General features: G+C 44.4%; 1 protein-coding gene across 1 annotated transcript in view; it reads right to left on the reverse strand.

Moving 5' to 3' along the window:
- Positions 1-21522, reverse strand: part of mypn (myopalladin) — a 414790-nt gene that overhangs the window by 197823 nt on the left and 195445 nt on the right. Inside the window, exon 8 of the mRNA XM_068052409.1 lies at positions 3056-3172. Coding sequence (XP_067908510.1) covers positions 3056-3172 — 117 coding nt within the window. The remainder of the gene's footprint in view (positions 1-3055; positions 3173-21522) is intronic.

Below are 21522 nucleotides of genomic sequence, written 5' to 3' on the forward strand. Positions count from 1 at the left end.
GGTCTCAAATCCCGTGAGACTGGTATCAAATCCCGCGAGACTGGTGTCAAATCCTGCGAGACTGCTGCCTTATCCCCTGAATCTGGTGTCAAATCCTGTGAGACTGGTGTCTGATCCCGTGACTTCTGTCTAAACCCATGGGACTGGTGTATAATCCCGTGAAAGTGCTGCCTAATCCCGGGAGACTGCTGTCTAATCCCATGGGACAGGTGTCTGGTCCCGAGAGACTGGTATCTGGTCCCAAGTCTGTTGGCTAATCCTGCGAGACTGGTGTCTGATGCCAAGAAACAGATGCCTAATCCCGCGAGACTGGTGACAAATCCCGCGAGACTGGTGTCTGATCCTGCGAGACTGGTGTCAAATCCCGCGAGACTGCTGCCTAATCCCGTGAGACTGGTGTCTGATCCCATGAGATAGGTGTCTGATCCCGTGACTGCTGCCTAAACCCACGGGACTGGTGTATAATCCGAGACTGCTTCCTAATCCCGCGAGACTGCTGACTAAACCCGCTATACTGGTGTCTGGACCCGAGTCTGCTGCCTAATCCCTCGAGACTGGTGTCTGATCCTGCGAGACTGGTGTCAAATCCCACGAGACTGGTATCAAATCCCGCGAGACTGGTGTCAAATCCCGCGAGACTGCTGCCTAATCCCGTGAGACTGGTGTCTGATCCCGTGAGACTTGAGACATGTGTCTGATCCCGTGACTGCTGTCTAAATGCATGGGACTGGTGTATAATCCGGAGACTGCTGCCTAATCCTGTGAAGGTGCTGCCTAATCCCGTTAGACTGCTGCCTAATCCCGTGAGACTGGTGTCTGATCCCGCGAGACTGGTGTCTGGTCCCGAGAGACTGGTGTCTGGTCCCAAGTCTGTAGGCTAATCCCACGAAACTGCTGCATAATCCTGAAAGACTGGTATCAAATCCCGCGAGACTGGTGTCAAATCCCGAGAGACTGCTGCCTAATCCCGCGAGATTGCGGCCTAATACCGCAAGACTGCGGCCTAATCCCGAGAGACTGGTGTCTAATCCCCTGATACTGGTGTCAAATCCCGCGAGACTGCTGCCTATTTCCGTGAGACTGGTATCTGATCCCATGAGACGGGTGTCTGATCCCGTGACTGCTAACTAAACCTGCGAGACAGGTGTCTGGACCCGAGTCTGCTGCGTCCTCCCACGAGACTGGTGTCTGCTCCCGCCAGACTGGTCTCAAATCCCACGAGACTGGTATCAATTCCCGCGAGACTGGTGTCTAATCCCGCGAGACTGCTGCCTAATCCCGTAAAACTGGTGTCTGATCCCATGAGACAGGTGTCTGATCCCGTGACTGCTGCCTAAACCCACGGGACTGGAGTATAATCCCGAGACTGCTTCCTAATCCCGCGTGACTGCTGACTAAACCCACGAGACAGGTGTCTGGACCCAAGTCTGCTGCCTAATCCCACGAGACTGGTGTCTGATCCCGCGAGACTGGTGTCATATCCCACGAGACTGGTGTCAAATCCCGCGAGACTGGTGTCAAATCCCACGAGACTGGTGTCAAATCCCACGAGACTGCTGCCTAATCCCGCGAGACTGGTGTCAAATCCTGAAACTACACCATAATCCTGTCAGAACTAGTCCCAGTCTTGTGGAATGGCTAGCTAATCCCGTGAGACTGGTGTCTGATCCCGTGAGACGTGAGACAGGTGTCTGATCCCGTGACTGCTGTCTAAACCCATGGGACTGGTGTATAATCCGGAGACTGCTGCCTAATTCCGTGAGACTGGTGTCTGGTCCCGAGAGACTGGTGTCTGGTCCCAAGTCTGTAGGCTAATCCTACGAAACTGCTGCCTAATCCCGAAAGACTGGTATCAAATCCCGCAAGACTGCTGCCTAATCCCGAGAGACTGGTGTCAAATCCCATGAGACTGTTGCCTGATCCCACGAGACTGGTCTCAAATCCCGCGAGACTGGTATCAAATCCCGCGAGACTGGTGCCTAATCCCCTGAGACTGGTCAAATCCCGCGAGACTGCGGCCTAATCCCGAGAGACAGGTGTCAAATCCCGCAAGACTGCTGCCTAATCCCGAGAGACTGGTGTCAAATCCCATGAGACTGTTGCCTGATCCCACGAGACTGGTCTCAAATCCCGCGAGACTGGTATCAAATCCCGCGAGACTGGTGCCTAATCCCCTGAGACTGGTGTCAAATCCCGCGTGACTGGTGTCTAATCCCGAGACTGGTGTCAAATCCCGTGAGACTGCTGCCTATTTCCGTGAGACTCGTGTCTGATCCCGAGAGACTACTGTCTAATCCCGTGAGGCTGGTATCTGATCCCATGAGACAGGTGTCTGATCCCGTGACTGCTGCCTAAACCCATGGGACTGGTGTATAATCCTGCGAGACTGCTTCCTAATCCCGCGAGACTGCTGACTAAACCCGTGATACTGGTGTCAGGACCCGAGTCTGCTGCCTAATCCCACGAGACTGGTATCAAATCCCGCGAGACTGGTGTCAAATCCCACGTGACTGCTGCCTAATCCCGCGAGACTGGTGTCAAATCCTGAAACTACACCATAATCCTGTCATCACCCGTCCTAATCTTGTGGGACGGCTAGCTAATCCCACGAAACTGGTGTATAATCCCGAGACTGCTGCCTAATCCCGTGAGACTGGTGTCTGATCCCATGAGACTTGAGACAGGTGTCTGATCCCGTGACTGCTGTCTAAACCCATGGGACTGGTGTAAAATCCGGAGACTGATGCCTAATCCCGTGAGACTGCTGCCTGATCCCATGAGACTGGCGTCTGATCCCGAGAGACTGGTGTCTAATCCTGCGAGACTGCTTCCTATTTCCGTGAGACTGGTGTCTGATCCTGTGAGAATTCTGCATAAACCCGCGAGATCCCTACCTAATTCTGTGGGACTCTGTCTAATTGTATGTGATTGCTACTTATCCCGCAGTGTCGGAATCAGACAGTTCTAGAGAAAATTTGTATCTTTTTTATTTTCAGTTTGAAGTACAAAACCAATAATGTAGTGATGCGAAGTTAAAAGAATAGCGGTGACCTACCGTAAACAATGAGTTGAGCAGTGCTCGACATGGTGCCATACTTGTTGCTGGCTGTACAAGTAAACATCCCAGAGTCTTCAGGGAAAGCTTCAGCAATTACCAGGGTGCAGATCTCCTCTAAACATATTCAGATATATTAGTGATACTTTACAGACAATCCTCAAGTATTATTTATATGACAACATGTCACAGTGAAACCCACCTTTACGATTTTTTGATTGGTGTGCCCTTTCCCAGTAATCATATTAGAATTAACTGTGCTTATTTTTACATCATGAAATAACACCCAGATAGGCCATCGAGTGTGCTACATGTCATTTCAGTTCAAGTCCTGTTGCATTTTTAAATAATAACTATATCTGATGCAAGTACTGGATAAATTGGAGTATTTTCTAAATGATGAAAAACTATAAACTATGGGCAAGCAAAGAAATTTAAGAGTCCGAGTAAGTGTATGAACCTAGTGGAAAGGTACAAAAACAAATCAAAAAGGCAAATGGAACGTTGGTATTTACCTCAAGAGGGTTGGAATGCAAAGGGCAGGAAGTTATGCTTCAGTTTTACAGTGCCTTTGTCAGACCCCATCTGGAGTACTGTGTTTAGTTCTGGGCACCATACCTCAGGAAAGATATATTGGCTTTGGAGTGAGTGCAGTACAGATTCATTAGAATGCTACAGTGATTGAAAGAGTTCAATTATGTGGACAGGTTGCATAAGCATGGTTTGTATTTCCTCAAATATAGAAGATTGAGGAGTGATCTGGTCGAAGTGTTTAAAATGTTAAAAGGATTTGATAAGATAAAAATGGAGAAACCATTTCCTTTGGTGGGGAATTAAGAATGAGGGCACATAATCTTAAAATTAGAGCAATGCCATTTAGAAGGGAAATCAGGAAGCACTTTTTCACTCACAACATAGTACAAATCTGGAATTCTCATCCTCAAAAGGCTGTGGATTCTGGGATTTTTTTTTAGGCGATGGTATCGAGTAATATGGAGCTAAGGCAGGTAAATGGAATTGAGATATAGATCAGCCATAATTGAGTTGAATGGTACAGCAAGCTCGAGAAGCTGAATGACCTATTCCTATTCCTATATGCATAAATGGTTCCTATTCCTTAAGGAACATCTGTACTTGTTGACTATACATAGATTAAAAAAGCATCATAATTATGCATCTCATTTATTGCTATTTGCTTGGTGACATATTACAAAAATGCATCCAAGGTTCTTCATATTTATCAATTAAAGTAATGTAATTGGATAATGAGCATTTAATACAAACAATTAAATATTTTTTATGTTTAGTATTAACAAATGAGGTAAAGGATGTTAGTGAGTGTGATCATTCAGTTAATCACTGAACTGTATATGTCCTTTCCAGATGTTTTAAATGCTGTTAAGACAGTCATAAGCTATTTTATAAATTCTATGAACTGCATGGACAGTACATAATGTAGAGGGAGAGGATGTGACCTATTTGCAATAAGCTCATCATCACATTTGCAAAGAAGGTCATAATTCTTTGCTCCTGGAGTTTCCTGTAAAGCACCCAGCAGAAGGTAGAGTACATTTATGAACTCTTCACAGGAGACACTTCAACCAAAATTACAGGTTGCTAATTCTGCCCTCTGTCTGTGGTTCAGTGATTAAATGCACAGCTTCCTGTGGCACTGACCACACAGATTTCGAAGGTTCTAAATTTGGCTCCTGAACTGTTGGGTTGGTAGATGTTGGTTAGAATTGTCCTCACAGTCCCCGGACCAAGGCAAGCAAAATTGTGCAAGGACTTCTGTTCCGGATCACTGTTCAGAGGCTCTGGACCATAGGTGAGTATAGTGCAACCATTTTGAATGACATACACTGTCCAGCTCCACATTAAAGTATTATGACCAAGGCGGCAGTAATGTACTGTTAGCTCAGTCCCACTACTCCACAGGTCACAGCATATTAGTAAAGTTTCCCACCTATCAGAGATTAGCCAAATTAAATACCTTATTTATCCCCCAGAACAAAGCACACCAAACCAGAGTTCTTTCAACAACAACAACATTAACTATTTATTAATAAACCAAGTTTTAAATGCTGAGATAAATCTATATGTATGAAAATTTTTTATAACTCCTTATTCTTCCTAACCTTCATGCACACACATATATTCAAAAATGAACGGTTAACAGGTTTTAAAAGGTTGTTTTAAGTTGTAACAGTTTCTTAGGAATAATAAAATAATTAATTGTCACAGTCTGGTAGAATATTTCCAGATTTGTGAGGTGTCCCAGAGTCAAATAGTCAGATGCCACTCGAAGTCTCTCCAGTCAAGTTTGATAAACAGTCTGTGATGGGTAGGCATTCAAGGCAATTCATCTGCAGCAGGCATCATACAGATCTTTCAGCAAAAGATTGTAGCAACAGGTCTACTTAAATTTTAAAGTAGCAGTCGAACAGTAAAAGCTTTCTTGAGATTTCAGGATCTTCCAAAAAACACAAAAGGCAACTGGAGTCACTCTTGAGACAGAGATTTTCAAGAGACTGGAGACAATAGGAATTTTGCTACCTTTTGCAATGCAGGCTTCAGACAGAGACATTTGTTGAGAGCATGGATCAAAGATTCGGGTGCAGAGGACAGTGTCCTGAATTTTTAGTCATTAATTTTAATAACCAGCTAAGTAGGAGTGCCAGGAATTAAGCACACTAACCTCAGCACCCAAGTCCCCCACCTGCAACTCCTTCTGCAGAGCCGGGAGACTCCCCTCACAGAATGTACCTTCATAATTCAGACAAGGCAGAAAAACCTCAGAAAAACCTGTTTTGATGAAAGTTCACAGATCTGAAACGTTGGCTGGAATTTTACCAGCAAGAGTGAAGTCCTACTGCCGGGACCATGCAGGCAGGCAGCGGGACCATGGGGGAGATTTTACTGGCAGCGGTCAATTATGAGGCTGCCACCGGGAGCACCATCCAATTAAAGATGGTGGCTTGCCTTTCGGAGCTGCCTGCCCAATCAAAGAGCCAGCAGCTCAGCAGCACCACCAATAGAGGTGACCGCTGCTGTGGGAAGGAGAAGAGCCCTCTATGGGCGGGTAAGGATTTTTTTTTAATGTGCTGGAGCCAGGCAAAAAGGTCCCAGAGATCATAGGAGTAAATCTCTTTGCTGCTGGGGGCCCCTCCATAAGCCGTGGAGCACCCAGAAAGAAAGGCCCCCCTTCCCCACATCCCAAGAGAACACACTGGGAAGCCACCACGGTTTATCTGGTGGACTCCACACGCGACGGGGGCCCACCCCAAAACTGGTAAAATGCCAGCGGGAGCATACAGTGGTCGTTAATTGGCCTTTTAATTGAACTACTTAGCCGTCCACCTCTGGCTGGGAATATTCCGTGGTGGCAGAAAGACGCGGGCTTCCCTCCCAATGCCTTCTGTCGCATTACAAACCCATCTCCAGAGGGTTGGTAAAATTCAGCCCATTAACTCTGTTCTGCTCCCACAGACGTGGCCAGACCTGCTGAGTATTTTCAGCATGTTCTTATTTCAGAAAAATGTCATATGGCCAAGCCATATTAGAGTCAGATGTGGTCCTTTTTTGGCACGTGGATCTGAAAACTCTTACCATAACATGAGACATTTGGCTCTGATCCAACATCTGACATGAATTTTGTTAATACAACTTAATAGAATGGGATGTCTGTGAATTGTAAACTGAGTGTGCAAGGCATTTCATCAGTCCTCCACAGTTCCATCAGAATAGAAAATTTAACAATGGCATCAATGAAAATTGTCAGAGTTTAGAGTCATAGAGTTATACAGCACTGAAACAGGCCCTTTGGCCCATCGTGTCTGTGCCGGCCATACAGCACCCAACTATTCTAATCCCATTTTCCAGCACTTGGCCTGTAGCCTTGTATGCTATGGCGTTTCAAGTGCTCATCTAAATACTTCTTAAATGTTGTGAGGGTTCCTGCCTCCACCACCTCTTCAGGCAGTGTGTTCCAGATTCCAACCACCCTCTAGGTAAAAAAATCTTTCCTCAAATCTCCCCTAAACTTCCTACCCCTTACCCTAAATCTATACCCCCTGGTTCTTGCCCCCTCCGCTAAGGGACAAAGTTTCCTCCTATCTAACTATCAATGCCCCTCATAATCTTGTACACCTCAATCATGTCCCTCCTCAACCTTCTCTGCTCCAAGGGAAACAACCGTAGCCTTTTCAGTCTCTCTTCATAGCTGAAATGCTCCAGCCCAGGCAACATCCTGGTGAATCTCCTCTGCACCCTCTCCAGTGCAATCACATCCTTCCTATAGTGTGGTGACCAGAACTGTACACAGTACTCCAGCTGTGGCCTAACTAGTGTTTTATACAGCTCCATCATAACCTCCCTGCTCTTATGTTCTATGCCTTGGCTAATGAAGGCAAGTATCCCATATGCCTTCCTAACCACCTTTTCTACCTATGCTGCTGCCTTCAGTGATCTATGGACAAATACACCAAGGGCCTTCTGACGTTCTGTACTTCCTAGGGTCCTACCATCCATTATGTATTCCCTTGCCTTGTTAGGCCTCCCAAAATGCATCACCTCACACTTCTCAGGATTAAATTCCATTTGCCACTGCTCCGCCCATCTTACCAGCCCATCTATATCTCCCTGTAATCTCAGGATTTCCTTCTCACTATTTACAACATCACCAATTTTCGTGTCATCTGCGAACTTATTGATCATACCTCCTATATTCACGTCTAAATCATTAATGTACACTACAAACAGCAAGGGTCCCAACACCGATCCTTGCGGTACACCACTGGTCACAGGCTTCCAATTGCAAAAACAGCCCTCGACCATCACCCTCTGCCTCCTGCCACTAAGCCAATTTTGGATCCAATTTGCCAAATTGCCCTGGATCCCATGGGCTCTTACCTTCTTAACCAATCTCCCATGCGGGACTTTATCAAAAGCCTTACTGAAATCCATGTATACTACGTCTACTGCTTTACCCTCATCTACACATCTAGTCACCTCCTCGAAAAATTCAATCAAGTTAGTTAGACACGATCTCCCCCTAACAAAGCCATGCTGACTATCCCTGATTAATCCCTGCCTCTCCAAGTGAAGATTAATCCTGTCCCTCAGAATATCTTCCCAACCACTGATCTTAGACTCACCGGCCTGTAATTACCTGGTTTATCCCTACTACCCTTCTTGAATAATGGTACCACATTCGCTGTCTTCCAATCCTCTGGTACCTCTCCCTGTGGCCAGAAAGGATTTGAAAATTTGTGTCAAAGCCCCTGCTATCTCCTCCCTTGCCTCACATAACAGCCTGGGATACATCTCATCTGGGCCTGAGGCCACTTTTAAGCCTGCTAAAACAGCTAATATTTCCTCCCTTTCAATTCTAATATGTTCAAGTTTGTCTGAATCAAATGTTGTTCAAAATATTTAATTAGTGATCGCTCAAAATTGATTATCATTGTTATTATCTCAAAATTAATATTAGGATTTTGAGTTCATTAAGAGCCATATTTCCCCTCTGCTAATTTAAAGAAAAGTAGAGATGAGTAAATAGGTGAACACAACCATTAGAAAATGTTAATGGGGCTTTAGTCCACTGCTACTCTGAATCTTGCTCTTTCCTAAAATGTGTTAACAAAAGTTAGCTGAAAGAATTGCTTGTTAAGGCCTTGTTAAAGATTGATTGGGGGAAAGTCATTCAGGGGAAAGAAACATGACAGGAAACTAAATTCTGAATTTCAGGTCAAATTTGTAAGTTAGGCTACAATTATGATATGTTAGACCATACGTAGACTTAGATACATAAGAAGGGTAACAGTTCAATGTGAAACCAAATGTAAGATCCAAGTTATATGGTGGGGCATACTCCTGGTTGGGCCTCTCACTCAGTTTGCTGAGAAAGAGTTCTGCTTACAGTATGTGAGGAGTTCTGTTCCCCTGGTCAGAATGTTCTCAGTTTACAGAAGCATGAACAGTCCTGTTTATTTTCCCATAATAAGAAAAAGACTGAAGAGTCTATGTTCCACTTTTGGTGTCCTTGTTGGAGCCTCATCCGCTGGGAACACACATCAGGAAATCATGCCAATTCCTAGATGGGGCTGTGAGTGTGCAATTTCCTGATATGCGTCACCAGTGGACAAGGCTTAACAACACAATTACTGTTCAATTCTGAATTTATGAAGTACTTAAGAATGTCAAACAGACCAACTGAGCACTTTTAAATTCAGCTCTGTATCTGACCGGAATTATACTAGATCCTATGCAAAGCGTATGCAGTGTGAAACAGTCTCTCATTTGTCTTTAGTGCACTTAGGAGTCTTGTCTGCACCTGATGATAATTATAGTGGCAGTTTTTGCATAGACATGCATCCAAAACCAATACAGAAGTGGCAGTGTAACTTGCAGCCTTTGTTATATAAAGAAAGCATCGGCACAGGTAAAACTAATTTTAAAATGATCAAAATGTAGTGGTGCTCAACAACACAGGAATATTATACAAAATTCAGGTCTGTTTTATAACCAAAATAATACCAGTTATATATCTTCAACATCTTGTAAAGGTTCAATTGGCTAAAGAAAAGGATTAAATTCCACCAAGGTATCACATTATTGATAAAATGCAGCAATATCTTTAGGCAATGGATTGATTGTACCAAATGGGATAGAATTTCAAAACTCATTCCTTATAAATAGACAACACATTTGAAACAGTTCCAGACATTTTGGAAAGCATTGGAATTCAATCTTTAAAGTATTGGGATAAATTTTAAAAGGGAGGGTTCAAGACATGGACACTTTCTTGAGAAGCGGGCAGACTGGACAATTAAGTGTGCAATTAGCGTACCCTATTTGTGATCCTCCCAATCTTGCAGATTTTTATGGCCAAATGTGAACATGAGTCAAATTGACCACAACACCTGCTTGTCCGATCTGACTTCCTAACAGGCTCTAACTCAGAAAATTTATACCATTTTGAATTTATATTTCTTAATTATTTCTGTTGAATAATATAGACAACTAGGTTTCAGGTGGTTCAGTGATACATGTGTAGCTGTGCAGGTATCAATCTTGGCTCAGTGGCAGCACTCTTACCTCTCAATCAGAAGGGCCTGCATTCAAGCCCAACTCCAGTAGTTGCACACATAAGCCCTAATATTAACTTGGAGGCATGAGGGGAGTGGGAGGGGGTCCGATATGTGGAAAAGCTGAAATAAATTCAGTGCGTCTGAGGCATCCTAATACAACCACCGCATTAGCAGTTTACTTCTGGTTTTGCATTCGATTGCACAGCAGTGGGAATGGTGTAGACCTGCGTGGCATGATCTCAACTCCAGTATTTAAAGGGCCAATCCAAAGATGCAATTCAGAGAAATTGGAAGCAAAGGTAGACAAGGTGTGACAATGAATTTAGGGCACTCAAAGATAGCAACCCGCTTCAATGGCACCTCCCTGGATGTACGGCTGAGGCTGTGGGGTCAATGGCAATTCAGTGTCCCCGGCCATTGGAGATGGAGAGGTAGGGACCTCCCAGCTACCTAGTGACACAATTAAATATCAGTAGCCCACGTGGGATACAACACTCTGTCATGTTGACTTGATTTCAACAGTGAGTGAAATCTGATCATAGAGTCATAGTCATAACGACGCAGAAGGAGGCCATTCGGCCCGTCATCTTCAACATACTTATCTTGCCAGTATTAATTCATTTCTTTTTGCTCCACCAGGGCCTTCATGCAAGCAGCAGAAGTCCACGGACCTCACAGACGATGGATCTTCAGAGGAGCTGATCCTCTCTGAAGATGCACTGGCACAGGAGTCATGAAAACCATACACCAGCTCAGATACTCGCACTTCAGCACCACCAATTAGACAGTTGGATTTTGACCTGGTAACTCACACTTCACAAGTGAGCAAGAGAATATGGTGTTGGCAGGGACAGTGTGGATTGTCCACATGGGAGGGTGCAGTCCTCTCCAAGCTCTGCTTAGTTGAACAGACACTGTATCCCGCAGGCTGTCGATGAAAAGGATAATTGTTGAAACACACCAGAGAATGTACTGACAGGCCTTCCAAAGACACTGACCATGATTGTAGAAAGAATGGAGGAGTTCAGCTGAAGCATGAGAGGTTTGAGATCATAGGACATTGTGATGATTTCTTCTTGTATGCCTTGACCATGGCTATGCACACACTGGAGGCCAAATTGTCTGCTGCCATAAATAAGATGACAGATACCTTAACCTTAACCTTCAGAGCTGCACTACTCTACACCAAAGTGTTCTCCAGTACAGTGGTAGCAGTGAAATGCGTCTGGCCCATGAGCAAGATGATGACGAAAGGGGATTTGAAAGTGGGGATTCCATTAAAGTACTTCCACTTCTCATTCGTTGCCCTCCTCAGTCAGTACCCAACATGTTGCCTCGTCTCCTGATGGTCAAGTCTGCCCCGACACTGATGCAGGTGGAGCAATCTTTGGTGAGGCATCACAGGCTCCAAAGCCCATAGGACGTTGGCTAAGAGCAACTCAGCAGTCAGAACAGGAATCTGAGCAATGTGCCTCCACCTCAGCTGAACACCCCAATCCCGCTGGGGCGGCTTGCAGGCAGGACCAGGAAGAATTTCATGGATGTTGGCATCAGGCCAGCAGGCCGATGTGTTTCAGCCTCCAGGCAATCTTCCCGAGGGTGGGACAAAACCTGCAGAGGCTACCCGCCTGGCAGCGGCAGGTAGTCAATCTGCATAATGAAGCGTCCATTTGTAGGCTGATTGGGCATGCAATCAGGATCTTCCCAGTGGCGAATGGGCACCGCATGGAAAGCCAGGCCTGGCAGGTGCCTGGAAGCCGGTTTCCTGCAGCTGGCCTGGGGGGCCTGCTGAGCCTCCTACGCTAACCTCCCCCCCCCCATTGGAGCCGCAGCCATCGGTGGGCACAGCTGCTGCCACCAGCTAGCCTGTGGAAGGGTTTCCTCTCAACAGTGGCTTCACAGCTATGGCCATTGTTTATTGAATTGCATTTAGTGCCTCTTCAGAGGGCATGTTCCCCTGCTCACAGTGGCACTGTCCACCTCTGTTGGTGGGGTTGCCAATCTTCCAACGCTGCAGGCCCTCCGATTGGGTCTGCAGCCTCAGGTTCCTGGTTTGTGGACTCAGAGGGGGCCTCTTAATTGACTGCATCTGGGAAGACCTCCCAGGTAGGCTCCCTGACAGTCAGAGTGGGGTCAGGACCAGGAACTGGTCCCAACTCACACTCTTAGCCTAAAAGCAAAAGGTTCCCAAGGATTGCACTATCTAGGAGTGGTAGGAAAAGATAGAGTAAAGCTTTGTAGTTGCACAATGGCATGCACATGGTGTGAGAAAATGTTATGTTGTTAAGTTCCCATGCTTTAGTAGAATTAAATAACATTCTTTTGCACCCCTTTCCTGGTTTACCCAATCTTGGTTGCTGGGTTGCTTGATTACGAATGGGAAGACATGAAATGATGGGGACCAATGCAGGGAGGTGCAAGGGGTGGTTGTATGTTAGCAGGACTACTTTGCATCAGTGGAATTGTGAGGGGAGGGGGGTGGGGGGCAGGAAGTTCCTTGCATGTGCTTCTCAAATCCATTTACTGGTGCAACTTTAGTGAAACTTGCATTAATAAGGGCATCCCAGACAGCAATGTGACCAGCTAGTGCTGCACTGCCCTCATGACCATCCTCCTTGCAATTGTCCTCAGATGATGTGCGCCTTGTTCCTCCTGCAGCTTCTGACAAAGCCAAGCATTCACTCCCTCCACCACTGATACAACATGCCTGCAGTGTGTACCATCTACAAGATGCACTGCAACAACTTGCCAAGGGTTGTTCAACAGCAGCTTCCAAAACCATGGCTCCAGCACCTAGAAGGTACATGAGAACACCACAACCTCCAATTTCCCCTCCAAATTAGGCACCATCGTCCCTGGGTTGAAATCCTGGAACTCACTACATAACAGCACTGTGGGAGTACCTACATCACACAGACTTCAGCAATTCAAGAAGGCAGATCACCACTACCTTAAGGGCAATTAGGAATGGACAATAAATGTTGGCCTTGCCAGCGCTGCCCAAATCCCATGAATGAATAAAAACGTCACCTGTAATATGCATTTGTGGGCTGCCATCTGAGAGATCCTGGAGATGTCTCAGCAAAAGTACTATGAACAAACCCTTTCCCACTATTATGTAAGAAAGCATCTGTGATTATTGAGTATGTATTTTAGTATTTCCGTGAGTTTCAGTCAGCCCCTAAACTGCCATTATGTTCTGGCCTTGCTTTCACTGACGAGTTTCACGAAGCCCAGAAACCCATGAATCCGATGTTAGATTCAAAACTGCGTCGAAATATCGCTCAAGTTGAGCAATTGGCATAGGCTAATTGGCAACCTGCTTCTCCTAAGGGGAATGCCCACAAAAGGCCTAACGTGCTCAATGTAAATGCAGGAGTCGGCAGGTTTGAGCATTTCTGGTGTTTTTAACTCTCTGCCTGGACTCAAACCCATAAGCTGCTCCTGGTTAAAATTTCCCCCGTAATATAAAAGAAATACTTGCATTTATATAGTGCCTTTCATGACCACCAGATGTCTCAAAGCACTTTACAGCCAATTAAGTACTTTTGAAGTGTAGTTGCTGTTGTAATGTAGGCGGCCAATTTGTAAATATATCATTGATATGAATATAGGGCGTATGATTAAGAAGTCTGCAGATAATACAAAAATTGGCTGTGTGGTTGTTAGAGAGGAAGAAAAAATCTGGAGACTACAGGAAGATATCAATGGACTAGTCAGGTGGGCGGGATAGTGGCAAATGGAGTTCAATTCAGAGAAGCGTGAGGTAATGTATTTGGGAAAGGCTAACAAGGCAAGGGAATACACAATAAATGGTCGTATACCGAAAAGTGTAAAGGAACAGAGGGAACTTGGAGTGCATGTCCACAGATCCCTGAAGGTAGTTGGACAGGTAGATAAGGTGATCTTTTTTTTAGAATTAGAACATTACAGCACAGTACAGGCCCTTCGGCCCTCGATGTTGCGCCGACCTGTGAAACCATCTGACCTACACTATTCCATTTTCATCCATGTGTCTATCCAATGACCACTTAAATGCCCTTAAAGTTGGCGAATCTACTACTGCTGCAGGCAGGGCATTCCACGCCCTTACTACTCTCTGAGTAAAGAAACTACCTCTCACATCTGTCCTATATCTATCACCCCTCAACTTGAAGCTATGTCCCCTCGTGTTTGCCATCACCATCCGAGGAAAAAGACGCTCACTATCCACCCTATCTAACCCTCTGATTATCTTATATGTCTCTATTAAGTCACCTCTCCTCCTCCTTCTCTCCAACGAAAACAACCTCAAGTCCCTCAGCCTTTCCTCGTAAGACCTTCCCTCCATACCAGGCAACATCCTAGTAAATCTCCTCTGCACCCTTTCCATAGCTTCCACATCCTTCCTATAATGCGGTGACCAGAACTGAAGGCATACTGGATACTTGGCTTCATTAGCTGAGGTACAGAATATAAGAATGAGGAGATTATGCTAGAACAGTATAAAATACTAGTTAGGCCACAGCTGGAGTACTGCATGCAGTTCTGGTCATGCACTATAGGAAAGATGTGATTGCGCTGGAGAGAGTGCAAAGGAGATTAACGAGAATGCTGCCTGGCCTGGAGAATTTTAGTTATGAGGAAAGATTGGATAGATTAGGGTTGTGTTCTTTGGAACAGAGGAGGCTGAGGGGAGACCTAATTGAAGGTATACAGTTATGAGGGGTCTAGATAGAGTGGATAGGAAGGCCCAATTCCCCTTGGTTGTGGGGTCCATAACAAGGGGACACAGATTTAGGGTAAGAGGTAGGAGGTTTATAAGGGATTCTGGGGGGAATATTTTCACCCAGAGGTTGGTGGGGATCTGGAACTCACTGGCTGAAAGGGTGGTAGAGGCAGAAACCCTCATAAGATTTAAAAAATACTTGGATATGCACTTGAAGTGCCATAACCTACAAGATGACAGACCAAGAGCTGAAAAGTTGGATTAGGCTAGATGGGTACTGTTTGGCCAGTATGAACACAATGGGCTGAATGACTCCTTTCGTGCTATAATTTTCTATGATTCTATTTGTGTACAGCAAGATTCCAAAAACAGTAATGTGATAACGACCAGATAATCTGTTTTTGTGATGTTGGCCGAGGGACAAATATTGGCTCGGACACCAGAAAATAACTTCCCTGCTCTTATTAAAAATAGAGCGATGGGATCTTTTACATCCACCTCAGCAGGAAGATGGGGCCTTGGTTTAACATCTCATTCCAAAAGACAGCACTTCCAATAGCTTGGAGTGGGACTTGAACCCATAATCTTCTAACTCAGATGAGAGAATGCTACCAACTAAGCTATAGCTGACATTAATCTCAGCCAACTACTCCAGTGCAGTACTGAGGGAGGTGCTGTCTTTTGGATGAGACTTTGAACTGAGACCGTGTCTATCATTTTGGGTGGATGTAAAAGATACCTGGGCAGAGCAGTAAATTTTACCTGGTGTCCAAGTTAACTCTTAACCAGCGTTACTCAAAAGCTACTTAGTTGATCAATTATCTCATTTCTGTTTGTGGAACCTTGCTGTTTCCCTACATTAAAACAGTGAAAGCACTTCAAAAATGCATCCCCTGTAACATCCTGGGACTGAGAATCGCATTATATTGAATGCAAGTTCTTGTTTAACTGGAAATGTGCTATGTAACTAGAGAGCTTCTCAAGGATTTTGAATGAGCCAGAGTGCAAAAACCATGAACGCACTTCTATATCCCAATTTTTTTTTTACTCAGTTTTCAATCAGCCCTTGAGGGAATGCAATCTAAATTGCGAGTTCACAATTTAAATGAAGAAAGACTTCCATAAAATAGCAACTGCTCCAAATTGTTTGCAACAACAGTATGCTGCCTCTCAGAGGGATAACACTGGGAATGCACATCAGGAATTTGGGTCTGCAGCTCAGTGTGTCCGAATCAGGTCCACATGGTTTTCTATCTATTAACTGTAATGGAGTTCAGAAATCAAGTGTATTGACCCTGTACCTGAATTTCTGATTAGAGTTACTGTTGCAAAAAGCTCTGTGCCAAGAGTCCTAAACAGTAAAATTGGATCCTTTGCCAGCACCCAAGGAGGTTCAGATTTATTTATCACTGTGAGCAGTTTCAATGTTCTACAAAGCCTTTAATCTGCCCGCTGATGGAATATCATAGTCCCATTTGGATCTCTGCTAAGAAAACTCTTCAGGGCTCAGCAGGGTAGAAATCTAGACAACCGAACAATGTGAATGGCTTACTCCATGCCAGTTATGACTCCCTTCAAACAATGGAGGGATGTGGCCAAGCTGTCAGTCGTCTGCATGATTATCACAGGGGTGGATTCACAAGATTTCTTTTCAAGTTTAATGTTTATCCCAACTAGTGTAGCCGATAAATGCGCAGCAACCATGCTTCTGTGTGTGGATCTCTCTATTTGAAACTTTGCCTGTTCACCACCCCCACCCCCCAGTCCAATAGACTAGAAACACAAAATTAATCATTAATTGCTGGACTCGTGTCACTGGAACATATATTGGACAATAAAAAATTTATAATGGGTATGGAGGGGAGGTAGGGTGATTGGGGGGTGGTGGTGGTCATTGTGCTTTTGGAGGTTAGAGATCATGTGATGAAACTTCCAGGAATACAATTAATCAGTTGGCAATCTTGAACTATGAACACAATTTAAGTTTACTTATAAGATTAATGATCAGAGGCATCCCAAATATTGATTGAGATCATTTTAAAGGGAAATGAGGGGGAGGAATTTGTGAAATATGTTCAAGAGAACTTGCTTGATCAGTTTATTCTCAGTCCAACTAGAAAGGAGGCATTGCTGTATCTGGTGCTGGGCAATGAGCTGGTCCATGTGGACCAACTGTCTGTGGGGGAGCACATAGGTAAGGGTGATCATTGTAATATAAGATTTAGACTCGTAATGCAGAAAAGCAAGAAATGAAATAAGGTAGAACGTCTAGATTGGAAGAGGGTGAATTTCAATGAGATGTGAAGGGATCTAGCCAGGATAAAATGGAACCAAAGACTGACAGGACAAACTGTAATGGAACAATGGTTGATCTTCAAGGAAGAGATGCTTCAGGTACAGGCTAGGTGCATTTGAAGAAGGGTAAAAGGTAGGGGAACCAAAAACGGCTCCTTGGATGACGAAGGAAATAGAGATTATGATGAAACAAAAAAAGAGTGTGTTTGATGCATGTCAGGTGAATTCTTCAAGTGAGAACCAGGCCAAATACAGTAAGTTGAGAGGGGAAGTGAAGAGGAAAATAAGACTGACGACCTGCACCTGAAGTGCTTTAAGCTGCAAGGCTACGGACCAGGTACTGGAAGGTGGGATTAGAATGGGCAACTAGTTTTATTTCAGCTGGCACAGACATGATGGGCTGAATGGCCTCTTTCTGTGCTGTAACTTTTCTATGGAGAGAATGAGAATAGAATGTCAGTCAACATAAAAGGGAACCCAAAAATCTTCTTCCAGCATGTAAAAAGAAATAGGTTGGGGCTTATTAGGGACAAAGAGGGAAATATATGCATGGAGGCACAGGGCAAAGCCAGAATACTTAATGAATATTTTGTATCGGTGTTTACTGAAAAGGAATCTGACAAAATATCGGTAGAAGCGGAGAGAGTAAAGGCAATGGATAGGGTAAAAGTTCAGAGTGAGGAGGTACTGGAAAGGCTAGCTAAGCTTAGGATAGATAAGTCACCTGGTACAGATGGCTTGCATCCCAGGTTGCTAAAGGAAGTGGGGGTGGAGATAGCAGAAGGGCTTGCTATAATCTTCGAATCTTCCCTAGATATGGAGGAGGTGCCAGTGGATTGGAGAGTGGCAAATGTGACACCCTTATTCAAGAAAGGGAATAAGGACAGTTCTAGCAACCATGGACCAGTTAGTTTAACATCAGTGGTGGGTAAGGTTTTAGAAAAAATAGTCGTTGAAAAAAATCAACAGACCTTTGGAGAGGTTTGAGTTAATTAAAGATAGCCAGCACGGATTGGTAAAAGGCATATCATGCTTAACTAATCTAATTGACTTTTTTGATGAAGTAACAAAGAAGGTTGATGAAGGGAATGCAGTGAATGTTGTTTATATGGATTTTGAGAAAACATTTGATAAAGTACCAGATAAAAGGCTGATTAACAAAATTGAGGCTCATGGAATAGGAGGGTCAGTGTCAAATTGGATAAGAAAAATTGGCTTAAAGACAAAAAACAGCGAGTTGTAGTAAATGATTGTTTTTCAGACTGTAGGATGGTAGACAGTGGTCTCCAAGGTCATTGCTGGGACCACTGCTTTTTCTGCTATATATAAATGACTTGGATCTTGGAATACAGAATAGAATTTCAAAATTTGCTGATGATACCAAACTTGGAGGAGTGGTAAATAGTGAGGATGATATGAACCACCTGCAATAGGACATAGGCTAGCAGAATGGGCAGACAAGTAGCAGATGGAATTTAATACAGACAAGTATAAGGTGATGTATTTTGGCAGAAGGAATAGGGATAGGTAATATAGAAATGGCATAGTTCTAAAGCAGGAACAGAGGGACCTGGGGGTGCATGTGCATCGATCTTTGAAGGTGGCAGGACATATTGAGAGAGTGGTTAGCAAAGAATATGGGATTTTGGGCTTCATAAAGAGAGGCATTGAGTACAAAAGCAGAGAAGTTATGCTGAACCTTTATAAAGCTCTGGTTAGGCCCCAACTGGAGTATTGTGTCCAGTTCTGGTCAGCACACTTTAGGAAGGATGTGAGGGTCCTTAAGAGGGTGCAGAGAAGATTTACCAGAATGGTTACAGGGATGGGGATTTTAGTTACAAGGTTAGGTTGGAAAAGCTGGAGTTGTTGTCTTTAGAACAAAGGAGATTGAGGGGAGATTTAATAGAAATGTACAAGATTATGCTAGGCGAAGATAAATTAGACAAGAAAAAACTGTTCTCATTAACTGATGGTATATAGACTAGGGGACACAGATTTAAGGATTTGGGCAAGAGATGCAGGAGAATGTGAGGAAGAACTTTTTTATACAGCATACGAACATATGAATTAGGAGCAGGAGTAGGCCACTCGGCCCCTCGAGCCTGCTCCACCAATCAATAAGTTCATGGCTGAACTGATTACTCCACATTTCTACCTACCTCCGATAACCTTCCACACCCTTGCTTATCAAGAATCTATCTACCTCTGCCTTAAAAATATTCAAAGACTCTGCTTCCACCGTCTTTTGAGGAAGAGAATTCCAAAGACTCATGACCCTCTGAGAGAAAAAATTTCTCCTCATCTCTGTCTTAAATGGGCAACCCCATATTTTTAAAGTGACCCCTAGTTCTACATTCTCCCACAAGGGGAAATATCCTTTCCACATCCATCCAGCCAAGACTCCTCAGGATCTTGTATGTTTCAATCAAGTCGCCTCTTACATTTCTAAATTCCAGCAGATACAAGCCTCGCCTGTCCAATCTTTCCTCGTAAGACAGCCTGCCTATCCCAGGTATTACTCTAGTAAACCTTCTCCGTACTGCCTCCAACGCATTTACATCCTTCCTTAAATAAGGAGACCAGTACTGTACATAGTACTCCAGATGTGGTCTCACCAATGCCCTGTATAGCTGAAGCATAACCTCCCTACTGTTGTATTCAATTCCCCTCGCAATAAACAATAACATTCTATTAGCTTTCCTAATTACGTGCTGTACCTGCATACTAACTTTTTGCGATTCATACACTGGGACACCCAGATCCCTCTGGATCTCAGAGCTCTGCAATCACCATTTAGATAATATGCTTTTTTATTCTTCCTGCCAAAGTAGATAATTTCAAACTTTCCCACATTACACTCATTTGCCAGGTCTTTGCCCACTCACTTAACCTGTGGCGCAGTGGTTAGCACCGCAGCCTCACAACTCCAGCGACCCGGGTTCAATTCTGGGTACTGCCTGTGTGGAGTTTGCAAGTTCTCCCTGTGTCTGCATGGGTTTCCTCCGGGTGCTCCGGTTTCCTCCCATATGCCAAAGACTTGCTGGTTGATAGGTTAATTGGCCATTATAAATTGCCACTAGTATAGGTAGGTGGTAGGGAAATATAGGGACAGGTGGGGATGTGGTAGAAATATGGGATTAGTGTAGGATGAGTATAAATGGGTGGTTGATGGTCGGCACAGACTTGGTGGGCCGAAGGGCCTGTTTCAGTGCTGTATCTCTAAACTAAACTAAACTATCTATATCCCTTTGTATCCTCTTTATGTCCTCTTCACAAGTTACTTTCCTACCGATCTTTGTGTCATCTGCAAATTTAGCAACCATACCTTCAGTCCCTTCATCTAAGTCATTTATATAAACTATAAAAAGTTGAGGCCCCAGCACAGATCCCTGTGGCACACCACTCGTTACATCTTGCCAACCAGAAAATGGCCCATTTATGCCTACTCTCTGTTTCCTGTTAGCTAGCCAATCTTCTATCCATGCCAATATGTTACCCCTACACCATGAGCTTTTATTTTCTGCAATAACCTTTGATGTGGCACCTAATCAAATGCCTTCTGGAGATCTAAGTACAATGCATCCACCAATTCCCCTTTATCCACAGCACATGTTACTCCCTCAAAGAATTCCAATAAATTGGTTAAACATGATTTCCCTTTCACAAAACCATGTTGACTCTGCCTGATTACCATGAATTTTTCTCAATGCCTTCTTCAATACACTCAGTGAGTAGTAATGGCCTGGAACCTTCTGCCCATGAGGGTGGTGGAAGTGGAGACAAAAGGAAATTGGATGGCCACTTGAATGAAATACACTTGCAGGTCTACAGGGATCGACCAGGGAAATTGAACTGACTAGATTGCTCCTCGGAGAACCGGCATGGATTTGATGGGCTGAATGGCCTCTTCCTCTGCCATAAATGACTCTATGCATCCATCCATGACAGTATTGGTATGAGTGTTCACTGTACATTCCTTGTAGAGATGAAGTCCTGGTTTCACACTGAGGACATCCTGTATTGTGTTGTGTTGCACTTAATGATGGGGGAGTCAGCACGTGAGTGCAGAAGACAAGGCTGATGTGTTTCCAACCATCTGCAGCGAGAACTGCCAAATAGATGATCCATCGGCCTCCTCCTGAGGTCCCAAGCATCACAGATACCAGTCTTCAGCCAATTCTATTCAGTCAATGTGATATCAAGAAGTGGCTGAACACACTGGATACAGCAAAGGCCATGGCCCTCTACAGCATCCCACCTGTAGTGCTGAAGACATGTGCTCCAAAACTAGTTGTGCCTCTAGCCAAGCTGTTCCAGTACAGCTACAACACTAGAATCTACCCAACAATGTGGAAAATTACCCAGGTATGTCC

The sequence above is a fragment of the Heterodontus francisci genome, chromosome 20 (genome assembly GCF_036365525.1).
Source record: "Heterodontus francisci isolate sHetFra1 chromosome 20, sHetFra1.hap1, whole genome shotgun sequence".
In the NCBI taxonomy this organism is placed as follows: domain Eukaryota; kingdom Metazoa; phylum Chordata; class Chondrichthyes; order Heterodontiformes; family Heterodontidae; genus Heterodontus; species Heterodontus francisci.